The sequence below is a fragment of the Sycon ciliatum genome, chromosome 7 (genome assembly GCF_964019385.1).
Source record: "Sycon ciliatum chromosome 7, ocSycCili1.1, whole genome shotgun sequence".
NCBI lineage: Eukaryota > Metazoa > Porifera > Calcarea > Leucosolenida > Sycettidae > Sycon > Sycon ciliatum.
This window is the reverse complement of record NC_088649.1, coordinates 30,197,218-30,209,764: the sequence shown is the minus strand read 5'-3', so window position 1 is coordinate 30,209,764 and position 12,547 is coordinate 30,197,218. Positions and strand designations below refer to the sequence as shown.

The 12,547-nt window shown below is 47.3% G+C and overlaps 1 protein-coding gene across 2 annotated transcripts; it reads right to left on the bottom strand.

Annotated features, from left to right (window-relative positions):
• Positions 1–791: 791 nt before the first annotated feature.
• LOC135821298 (uncharacterized) lies at positions 792–10,803 on the bottom strand. Of its 2 annotated transcripts, none has more exons than XM_065334351.1 (5): positions 10,437–10,803; positions 8,143–8,236; positions 6,688–6,798; positions 5,052–5,114; positions 792–1,467 (listed from the first exon to the last, which is right to left on the bottom strand). In XM_065334351.1, the coding sequence occupies exons 1-5, from the start codon at positions 10,538–10,540 to the stop codon at positions 1,372–1,374; spliced, it is 468 nt and encodes a 155-aa protein (XP_065190423.1). In that variant the 5' UTR covers positions 10,541–10,803; the 3' UTR covers positions 792–1,371. The 2 variants fall into 2 exon arrangements, with proteins under 2 accessions (XP_065190423.1, XP_065190424.1); XM_065334352.1 differs by lacking the exon at positions 792–1,467 and adding an exon at positions 2,769–3,853.
• Between the last annotated feature and the right edge of the window lie 1,744 nt (positions 10,804–12,547).

Sequence of the window (12,547 nt, the reverse complement as noted above, 5' to 3'; positions counted from 1 at the left end):
TTTAGTCCCACGTAATCCGTGGGTACTTTACGTGTGTGTACCACGTGATACTCAGTGACCCACGTACAGACGTTTTCTGATTCACGACATACCGTGTATGGAGGCTCACCCACGTTCCGCCAGAACGTGGGTGAAAATCAGAATGGAGCGCATTGTGCGAGCTGTGAGGGTGCTCAGCTGAAGAAGTTTCCGAAGCACGAAATCAAAATATTGGATGAACTTCTTAGGCCGGGCTAGCTTCGTTTTTGACCAGGTTTTGGCCTTTAGCTTCATGCTTTTGTTTGTTCCGTGTGACTAAACACAACATTGCAACGTGGGTGCCCTTCATCCACTTTACGTGGATCACCCACGTACGCGTTTCCGTTACGTGGGAACTAAACCTCCCTACTACTACTACCAAGAGATAAACTGTGTTTATGTACTCTTGCTACTACTACTACTACTACTACCTCTGGAAATCAGTGCATTATAGATAGCAACAACGTGGATCATTAAAATCCAATGCTCGCCATGTACGCCGGTTCGGTTGGTTGTTCCCGCACCCGTAGGAGCCCCCGTCAGCCTCAGCGGGTAAGTTACAGGATGCAATCATGTAGTCCGAGTGCAAGTACTACAGTCAGACCTCGTTTAACCGCACACATCCGTTTTCCACAAAAATATCCGGATAGGCGAGGGAACCGGATAACCGGACACTGGTTATGCTGGATGCACCATGCTGTAAATTTGTAACCAGCTATTTTCTTCCGGATGGCGAGGGGTCCGGATAAAAGAGGACCGGATAAGCGAGGTCCGACTGTATACGAAAAGCACTTGTGTCATTCACAACCCGGCTGAACTACGCGAGAATGGGAGAATTGAGAGAATGGGATGGGCAGCCAAATCAAAGGAAAGCAAGGTATCGACAAGTACAGAAAGGAACAAGCAGCCGCGAGCAGGTCAACCAATTTCACTACACGCAAAAATCATGCAAATACAGTTCTGGTTGAAGCAAGTCAGATCCTGAAACATCTTACGGTGGGAAAGGCGGCCAGCGAATGGGCAAACGTGTTTTAAACATACTGTAGTCAGTCAAATACGCAAAATATCTTTAATCCAGCCGTTTCACGAGAAATCCTGTCACCACAAAATCGTTTTTAAAAAACAGTCGCCCCAGTTGAGGTGACGTCGTCCCTACACGCACACAATCAGCCACAAGCCCAACTCCAAAGCAGCACTGACCAATGCAACGTGCCTCGTAGTTTGGATAGAGGCAATAGGCTTAGGCTCTGCGAAAGTGCTCAGTACCTAATTCAGGCAGAGCGGCGTACACAAAGCCAAGGCACACAATGAAAACCTTGGGCAAATCCCGTTGTGACTCAGAGTTTCAGAGTTTCATAGTTTGGATAGACGTCCGCCGTTCTCGGTGCAGATGCGATTGAGACGCTTGCGTGCCAGCCCCATGTCGGAGAAGGGCACGAAGCACAACAGCTGGAAGACAGAGGACAGACATACAAAACACATGAGTACCATAGAGCACGCGCACACACACACACGAACACGCACACACACACACACACACACACACATGCACGCACACACACACACACGCGCGTTTGATCTTGAGTGACTTTTTCATCGACAGCTTTGATCATCCCCATAGCAACGGCATGACGAGCAAACTAGATTGATTTCTAAGAAAGGGATCCAATGGATGTGGCTGTGAGCAAACAATCACAACTACACTACAGTGATGTCGGACGCCGAAGAACGACCGGGCTAGAAATTTACCAAGCACAGCATAAGGTACACATGGTGTAATTCTTTGTTGCCATCTTCAATAGGTCCGTCAAATAGTAGTACAGGTTGTCCCCCGTGTGGTCAAAAGAAAAACCTATTACTATACACGGTGTCTCAACTGAACATATACTGTAATACATAAAAAATAAGAACGGCCTAGGCTGGGAGGCTACATACACATTGTGTTGTTCATTGCTCTGCCGCTGCAGACCCCGCAGACTGCAGCTGAGCACTCTCGGGGGCGGGGTGGGGTTTATCCATGCACTGCTAGTGTGTAGCAGTTGTGTGGATGACGTGTAGAGGCGACGGTTCGATACCGGAACGGCTTGACAGCCAAATTTGTATAGACCCAAACCGATCACCAGCGTTGATTGTTCACTTGAAATATGTTTGTGGAAGGAAACTGGCATGTTGAAGTTTGCTCTGAGGCCAGAGTCAATCGAACTGAGCCACTCCTTTGTGTTGACCCATTGCCTCCAAGTTGCCCAATTTTTCGCTTCAAATCAGAGGTGGCTCGAAACCGGACATGTTTTAGAGTGCACGTCAAATTGACTCTGGGTCTGAAATTAGGTAATTGCTATCGCTCCACGACAGCCAGTACAGAGTAACAATAAGCCTTGTGTGTGCTTCCATTAGTTTTGATCAGTATGCGGTGCTTTATTGGCGAGAGGCAAGCCGCTCTTTACCTGAGACAAGAAGTTGATTTTTCGAAAGTCGTAAAACTCAAGTCGCAGTGGGAAGCAACACGTCAAAAACTCAAATGCTTGGTATGGCGCTTCTGGTCATCGCAGGGCCATGGAATGTTGGCGCTGAGTAAAACACATCGTAGTCTCACTGTGACATACGTTTTCTAATCAAAATACCAAGAGAGAAAGTGAATATTGAGACCGTTCCGGTTTGCAACCTATGTCCTATTTGAAACCGTCGCCTCTACCAGTCCCAAGGCCGGGCATGTCCAAACACCAGCACACCTCACTCAGACGCATCCAATATAAATAACACAAAATCCACCTTTTGCAATTCAGTACTGTAAACAGCAAAAAGTGAACGAGATCTGAACCGGCAGATACACCTAAGCGATGGGGAATCCCCCTGAACTATAGACAGATAGCGACGGGGAAACCCCCAGAATTATGGACAGATATGCAAAAATCATGCGTATGCGTTATTGATAATATCATGTGACCTCATCCGATGCAGTCTTGAACGTGAAAAAGCAGACAGGGTATGGTTTTCCGTGAACATGACAAGATAGAGAAAGCAGACAAGAGTTCTGTGTCGTTAGGTATGATTGGTTGTAGCCGGTGCAGATTGATCCGTTCATCGAGATCCGGTATTGCAGCGACGGTGCCCAGAGATAGCGCGTCCAGAGCAAAATGAAGCTCGCCGGGTAAACACACGGCAGGATGGGGACATAAAGAGAATAGAGCAGATGCGGAGACACAACGACTACGACCACCAACGGCGGTGCATATGGTCGCTGGCACGGGAAGTTAATTGTTCGGCAGATATTCATTCTGGGTCATCGCTGACGCTTTTGCAAGGTAAATGGGGGGATGCAATATGAGCTAGAAACATCAACATAATTAATATTAATTATGCTAGTATATGTGACGGGTTGGGGTGCGAGGCAACCGATATCAATTGCAAGACTGGTGTACGTCTCATAAGCTAGTATATGTGACGGGTTGGGGCGCGAGGCAACCGATATCAACTGCAAGACTGGTATACGTCTATGTGACGAGTAAACAAACAATATAGAGGCATGCGGGAGAGTAGGTAGACATGCATGATTGTGTCGGAGGGAAGGGGGGGGGGGGGTACAAGACACCGTACAGGTGGAACAGACAGCCGCCACCAACGACAAAACGCACGGACACGGAAGCTTCGTGTGCCCCGCTACGTCGGATGCTGGGAAGCGTTATACACACCACCACCACAAACGCCTCGTGACGCATTCCGACCGCAAGAGGACCACGAGACCTCACACGGGCTCCTTGGATGACGCGGCACTGTTCAGCATATTCAAACGTTTCTCTCCCAAGTTCATATCAGAGAATGGCACGAAACAGAATATCTACGCAAAAACAACACATAAGCAAAAACAAAAAAACTATTATTCTGTCTTAAAAAGAGAACTGTGCTGAGTCCGTCCGATCAAACACAGATATAGCTATTATTAACTCATATTTGGACATAAACGTACGCAGACGTAACAGAAAAGGACATTATAAGGAACTGCACAGGCAGATAAGGGCCATAAAAGGGAGAAATAAGGGACGTGTAACATCCATAAGCCGCAGAAAACACAAAAATAGAAGTGGAAGTAGGAGCGGTGGTGAACTTGGAATCGAAACGATTGAATATGGCAACCGCCGCTCCTTCAGGCAAGTGATACGGAAGTTACTCCATGACGCAACACTGCATATCGGCGTTACTTCACACAATACATAAATGAGCCAGCATTTCGCGTCGATGAAGCGTGCAGAGGATTTTGCTCCTCCAAACCGACGTCCGTTTTTTACCACATTGTGAGTCCATCGAAGACCCGGCAGAAGTCCTACACGAGGGAGTTCAAGCTTGAAAGTTGTACAGTGGCTGGCCGGTGGCGAGTAGAGACAAAAATTAATACCGACTGCTACGCAGCAGCTTGGTGTTACAGGCAAACATAAATCATGAGTGGAGGTCGAACGAGAGGTCAGTGCGGGACCAGTCTCGAGGTGCTCGTGCTGTGCGCCGTGGCCGAACTGCTTTACTTCCCTTGCCATGGCTGGCTAACGCCACCTCCTTTGCATTGGCTTCTGCCATTGGACGGTGAAATAAAATTAAAAATTAATTCTCCGTACGGAGGTGGCTCTCCATCAGGAGTACAATGTACTTTGGAAGGGGGGGGGGGGGAGGGCGGAGAAAGTGAAACGTGGATGGTTTGACACTCGTGCTAAGTAACTCCTAAAGGAGCTACGATATTGCACATGAATATTATCCTGAAGTGTGGTTTGAGTTCTCAAGGTATTGGTTCCGTTGCTTTCGACTCTGGTACGACAATGGCTACAGAACTGAGACGCATGCGTCACAGAAACCACCAGCATGGCTTGCCTACGCCTAGATCTTATCCTTTCACTGTGAGGTGCACGAAGCCACTGGCGCAATGTCATACATTTTCGGCCAGGTTTCATCGATCTTGACTGTGCACTGCTATGAACTCACCTGTTCACATCTCCACCCGACCCCCCCCCCCCCCCCCGGTTCCTGTCAAAATTCACAGCAGTGCTTACCGCATTCCAGAGAGGGGCACCAGGTACACACACCGGTAGAAAACCAGACGAAAATGATTTGCACTGCAAGAAGAGGAAACATGTGCACACACGGACAGGTACACACACACACACACACGGACATGCACACACACACACACGCGCACACACACACACGCGCACACACACACACATACACACACACACACCATAGGACCATTGGACGCCCTTCGCCGGAGGCAGAAGCGATAGCAGCTTATGCTGGGATTGCACCATTCAACAGGTTGCAAGGCTGAAGAATTGACCGCCACTATTCAGCCTGGTCTACACCACACAGCTATGAAGTGGCTTTTCTGGCCAGTGAATCCCTAATTTTTAGTCTTTTCCTTTTTCACACACACACACACACACACACACACACACACACACACACACACACACACACACACACACACACACACACACACACACACGCACAGATATGGCAGGTAAGCCTTCAGATTGGTGGATAAACAGACAGAGACCTAGCCCATCAACAGCTGCACCAGAAATAACACAATAACAACAGCAGCTGCAGCAGCAGCACTACCGCCACCACTACCACCAGCAGCAACAGCAACTTTGTTGGAGTTTTACTTGGATCCTTTTGAAATTTGTACAAATACACGACCTCATTGAGCCTATGCTAGGGATGGAGTTCATTTTTGCCTCCCAGGTGCAATGCTTGAGTGCTTTTCTTTCTTTGCATCATCATTTTATGCGGTCAATAAAAACACGCTTCCAAGCAGCAACAGCATTTTAAGAAAGGAGATGATTGGTCGAGGAACCTCCCAGTCAGACTTTTTACCATCATCACGGCTCACATCACACACGCATGTACAGCTCCTCAAAGCCATGGAAGGTGAGTAGATCAGGCCCAGCGTAAAGCGATTTAAAATAACGGAAAATAGAATAAAAAGTAAAAAGGACCAAGGAACGACAAGTTACAAATAAAATAAAAGCCACGTTATGGCGAAACTGTTTTCAGGGTGCGCGCTGCTGAACAGGGCTAAACAAACGTGTACATGTCTACCCTGGTTAGTACGACATCGGCTACAACTTATAAGACAAACTTTCATTACTGGACAACCATCAAAAAAATCCCCTGACGCCTGAAATGTGTACATTCACGTCCGGATACTCAATACTGTGTACGCAGAAATCTTCGTCTGGAATTTAATTTCGTCTTTTTCGTCCAAGCGTATTTCGGATTAAATTAAATGACTGACTAATGTCGATTTGTCCAGCTTTTCAATGCACTCTTATGATCCATGGACGGAATTTTCAACCTGACGAACTCCCTTTCTTTGGAGTTGGATGAAATTATTGACCGACGAAATTTTCCTGTACAGTACTACTCGTTACAAGACAAACAATTCAAAACCGCCGGGGTTATCTACTAACGAGGGTAGACGTAGAATGAAGTTGAAGACACCACTGCAGCTGTACTTATGGTTGATAAATATGGTGGTAAAGACACACCTGGCAATATGGCGGTAAACACACGCCTGCCCACACACGCTCTCTAAGCTGCAAAGTTCTAGCACAGAGCTCTCCTGCTCACCACCACCACCATCAGAGGGTAGACGTGTATGCAGAAAATGACACCATCACTTACAACAGCTCTGGTCCCTGACTGCGGGCCGGGTTGCAGTTGTATTTCAGTCACGTCCAACCACTGCGACGGCGTGTAGGTGAAGATCTGTATAAAATGTGTGTCAGAGTTGGCCTGCAGCCATCACATTCACACACATTCACACGTATACCGTGTGAAACACAAAAATGCGCGTGCACACACACACACGCATGCACACGCGTGCACACACACACACACGCGCACAGCAGGAGTCCATGGTCAAATCACCCACACAGTCAAGGCCCTATAAAGTGTACATACCGACAACCCCCCACACACCCACAGTGTCAGCTACCCGCATGGCATGTTCCCCATCCAATAGAGATTATGAGAAAGATGTTATGGTGGTGAATGAACGGAGCCACCGATGGGCGCTATCAAGAGTACAAAATCCCCAAGAGTGTGCAACTACACCTGCACAGCCTCTGTACAGTGCTGCGACGGCAGAACTTCACATCACGTGACATGGTCCAAGAGGTTACGCTGGCCAACAGTGCAAAGTGACCACAAGAGAGTTGAGCCCAAAGCTGGGTTGCGTACAACCCAGTATCTATCATGCACAGAGTGCAAACAAATGTGTACCGGTTCATCACGTGATGTGAAGTTCTGCCGTCGCAGACCCCATAGCTGGAGTTGCACACTCTTGGGGGTTATGTACTCTTGGCACAGCGCGAGTCTGCGAAACCACAGTGTGAGTGGCTACAGTCCATTTCAAAAATATAGACGCACGGTATTTTGGAAATATTTCAAATTTGGCTGGAGCTTCTTGAGAATTTTTTCGGAATATTGCTTAGGTCCTTCCCACAATTACACTCATATAGATTTTTAAGCGATCGGATAACAAACGCCCAATTTCGAAATTTTTTGTGCAGAAAGTGATCACTGGTTTCATGCGGTATAGATGCTGGCGCAACGGTTTTTTGAAATCACGCGTCCATATTTTGGAAACGCACTGTAGTGAGTAGCTAGTGCATGGCTGCGCCACGACTTTGCCAAAGCATCTCAACTGATGATGTAATCGCATACTGTAAAAGTCGAAATTTTCGGCGGTGTTTTATTTTCGGTAACTTCGGTGCCGAAATTTTTACCGAAAATAAAACGCACCGAAAATGTCGGTACTGTACTAGTACACGTACCTGGAAAACAGGTTTATCGAAAATTTCCCTCCACCGAAGCGCCGATTTTAGAGAATACCGAAAATGTTACACCACCGATAATTTCTGCCTTTACAGTAACCACAACAGCGCCCGATGGTGAAACACATCCTCCGATAAGCCTATCCCAGTGCACCCAGCCTATCCCAGTGCACCCAGCCTATCCCAGTGCACCCAGCCTATCCCAGCCATCCAGCACAACGGTGAATCACAGCTCTTCTTTCCTCTAAATTGTCGGCAGAAGTTTTTTTCACGCGAGCAGCAATCTAGAAGCAGGACCAACCTGACGAAGAATCCAATTCTGTTGCCGTTCGTTTTCCTCGATGAAGTGTGACAGCCGATCGAAGTTTTCTGATGGGGTGCCATCGAGGTCCCACCTGTACAGACCACAGAGAAAATGAGTAAGGGAGAGAGAGAGAGAGAGAGAGAGAGAGAGAGAGAGAGAGAGAGAGAGAGAGAGAGAGAGAGAGAGAGAGAGAGAGAGAGGGAGAGAGAGAGAGAGAGAGAGAGAGAGAGAGAGAGAGAGAGAGAGAGAGAGAGAGAGAGAGAGAGAGAGAGAGAGAGAGTTAGAGAGAGAGAGAGAGAAAGAGAGAGAGAGAGAGAGAGAGAGAGAGAGAGTTAGAGAGAGAGAGAGAAAGAGAGAGAGAGAGAGAGAGAGAGAGAGAGAGAGAGAGAGAGCGAGAGAGAGAGCGAGAGAGAGAGAGAGAGAGAGAGAGAGAGAGAGAGAGAGAGAGAGAGAGAGAGAGAGAAAGAGAGAGCGAGAGAGAGAGAGAGAGAGAGAGAGAGAGAGAGAGAGAGAGAGAGAGAGAGAGAGAGAGAGAGAGGGAGGGTGAAGCAAGCTTACTGCATTCAATAGAGATACTAGTACTCTAAATAATACGTCCCAGGGAATCACCCATATAAGCACAATCTGGTCTGGCTAAACGGCGGTGACTACCAAATATAGTTGTAGCACTCGTGACCTACCGGTAACAGCCAAATAAGTCTTCATTTACAGTCTTAAAAGTGTTTTTCCTAAAAGCAGAACATGAGATATAGAGGATGTGCACTACACGTTACTTGCGACGTTTGCCACTCAAAGTTCTTCTTCTGAGCAGTGAAAACGCATGTGGGTGGACAACAAGTTGGTGCGGCGATGATCTGACCGGCCGGGCCGCTTCCAGCGGGCATGTACATACAGGCATCCTTGGACGTCGCGCAAGTGGACGCTTGGAAGCAGCGAGTCGTACAAAGTTAGTTGTGCGGCTGACTGGTGAAAATACACACTAACGCAGGAAAGTTGCTTTCTACATGTACGAGGGTCTGCACTCTGTCTGAAGAGTTTGGACAGCTTCTCAGGCTTCCTACCTGATTCTTGCAGTTGTCTTGGAAACGTCAGGACCCCAGGCCCAAGGCCATGTGCCGAGTTGCACACTCTCAGGGTTATGTAGTACAGTCGTTCCTCTCTAATCCGGCACTTGTTTATCCAGCACCCTTGCAAATCAGCACACTTTCTGGCAAAACGGATTTTTTCAGTTCATTTTCTACACTTTAATCCGGCACTTGAATTCCGCCTCCAGCAGCGATTTTCTGCAACAAATCACTCAAACTGTACATAATTCGATTTTCTAATCCAGCCGTTGTACATCGCATACTGTCAGGGACCATTGTAACATACACAACACATGTAACATACACTTGGGAATATCCTATGCTAGTGCATAAGATATTCCCAAGTGTATGTTATGGACATGCATTCTACAAAGTACTTGGTTTGACACAGAAAATCCCTACGTTTTGACGTACGACACAAACATGTATGATAACATGTGGGCCGGGTTGGAGGGCAGGATTTGATAATCCAGCACCATTGTCTATCCAGCAGAAAATGCCGTTGCAAAAGGCGCCGGATTAGAGAGGGACGACTGTATGTACTCTTGCTGTGATGTTGATACATCAGCTATAGGCTGATTACTATGCTTAGTAGCGTTAGGTATCTCCGCCCGTGCTACGTCATTCTCACCTACGTCATTCTCACCTTTTGTTCCGTTGGCCTGGGTAGCTACTTGCGCACGCATGTTTGCCATAGCTACCCAGGCCCTATATATTGCGTCAACTCTCTTCAGATCTCTCTCTCTCTCTCAACTCTCTTCAAAATATCTCTCTTTCATAATGTAGTCGTTTAGTTCCTCTTTCTCTCCGTCTATGATAAATGTCTTCCCACTACTAGTACCTGTCCCAAGTTGTTCCTTTGTGTCTGGGATGGTGACTCCTTTTGTGACTCAACAGCAGCTACATGTACCTGTAGTGCCAATATGGTCTTACGTAGTAGATCTACTCTTGACCACACACGTAGGTCTACTTAGACCAGTTTAGATTTAGAAGACATGACCCCATAGCCGTGCGTGTAAGCATAGCAGGCAGTGGACTACAGCCTACTACAGGCTCAGATGATGGGTATTGCTCGCAAAACACGACACTGCAGAACTCGCAGCATGCCATGCCATGCAACCAGTAGATCTACGCAGTCCAGTGTCTCAAAAAATCCATAATCTGAAAACAGCAAAACATAACACTCCACAGTCGGGACTCACGTACGTTTGCCTGCACGAGTGCAGGTTGCGGACGCCCGGAATCCAATAGCCGGGACGGAGCCATGCCTGAAATGGGCCCTGGCACTGGGAGAAACAGCAATTCGCCATCGCAGTAGGAACTTCTCGGAGTAGCACAACAACAAATGAATAAAAGTCGACCAGATCAGAAGGAGTAGTGAGACAGAAATTCGAAGCAGTCGACGTCGGAACCGCAGGACGTGATAGAGCAAGTTAGTTTCACAAATCTATTTGACAAGTAACTAGTTTAGAACTACGGAATGTACTGGACGGACGGTGGCTGCAATGCAGATCAAACTTTTCAAAGAAAAGCACAACGACTGACTATGGGCCATCGTCTTAATTAAAAACTGGACGGAAAGCTTGCCTCTTTGAACGAATCGAAGCTCAAGCTTCCTGGCCTGGCCACACGTGACACGTGTGCAAAAAACCGGAGCAAAGCATGACTCACCAACGTTGCAACATGCGAGATACAATCGTCATGTCACGTGTTCAATCCCGTAGATTGTCTACCTGAAATGTGTGTACATCGATTATTATTATTTTGTAGCCTGCATGTACAATAATATGTACGACAGCAAAAATATGGCGGTGAAGTGTGAGGATCTAGAACTACAGTGCGTTTTTTTATAATAGACTCTGAAAACCTTGAGAACGTACTCAAGGACACTTTTGAGAAAATGTCATGCGAGTTGCGTCACGAAAATCTGCGCGCGAAATTCGAAAAACCAGGTGTGACTCGTGGCATTTCGCCATCTTGTTCAGAGTGTCCTTCGAGCTTCGTCGAGCTCCTTGCCTCGTGGCCGGAGGAATCATTTTGTTGCTGACTGCTCTGTGGCCCTATTTTGCTTTTTCTCGAGTGTCTTTTCGTTCGTGGCAACTTGTTCTCTCGACATGCCACATAATTATAACAAAACGCGAACGGGCCATGGTACATGGTGGTGTCTGTTTTACAATTTGTTGCGAAGACGAGGAGAACAATGGCTGGGCATCGAATTGGTCCCAAGTATTCCATTCGCCATGCTGCTGTTGCGTGTGGCGTCAGCATTTCCACCATGAACAGATGTACCAGGGATGCTGACGGCGAAAATCAGCGTGCTGCGTTGGCCTTGTCTGTCTCCAGTGATGAAGGCAACCAGAGTGACAATCCCCGATGTGAGACTCGTGCCATGAAACCACTCAACCCTGACGGATTTGCTTTGGACTGTATAAGAAATAATTTACGGATTCGATGCTGCGAAGGAGGACCCAACACTGGACAAAGTTCCTGCTCGCTGCAGAGAAACCATCGACGATTTTCCAGACATGAGCAAAACTAGCTCTTGGAAATGTTGCGTTCCATGGGATTCCAGTGTGGCAAGACCAGAGGTATCACACAAATAATGATGGAACAGCACAGGATTGTGTCATGGCGGCATCGCTACCTGTGAGACATATCTGGATGAGACGTGGGTCAATGCGCGTCACACAGGTACTAGGAGGTGGTACGACAATGGTGACAGGAGTGTATAGGCAAGCAACCAAATGAAGCACCATCAGGTAAAGGCAAGCGCGTTATTGTTCTGCATACTGGTGGACGGGACAGATTCGTGAAAAACTGCGCCGATGTGTTCGTGACTGGAGGCCGGCGCCAACGATGATATACGTCGTCGGCTGTCCGAGCACATCTGTTCACTGTGTAATACTGTCGTCACAAGTGCAACACAAAACACGGAATTATTGGGGCCGTTTCGTTCCTCGCTGGTCTTCTACTATACGCAGATGTTGAACCAGACACAACTGTGACCTATTTGCATTGTGTGTGTTTGTGTGTTTGTAAAACTGCTCATGCTTCCTTTTTGTTAGTCTCTTTATGGGAGCTGTGTGAATTGCCTTTGTGATTTGTTGTGGTGTTTGAATTTTCACTGCATTCTTTCAGGGATCGAGGGAAGTTTCCTACATGCATGCTGGAATGTTTTGATTTATTGAGCTAATTGCAATACAGGATTTGAATTATTCAGTACAGTTTGCCACAATAAGTCGTGAAAAGCCACGACTCACTGGTTTCCTACAAAGGTAAGGAGAACTGCAGACAGCAGTGCACAACTGCACAGCCAT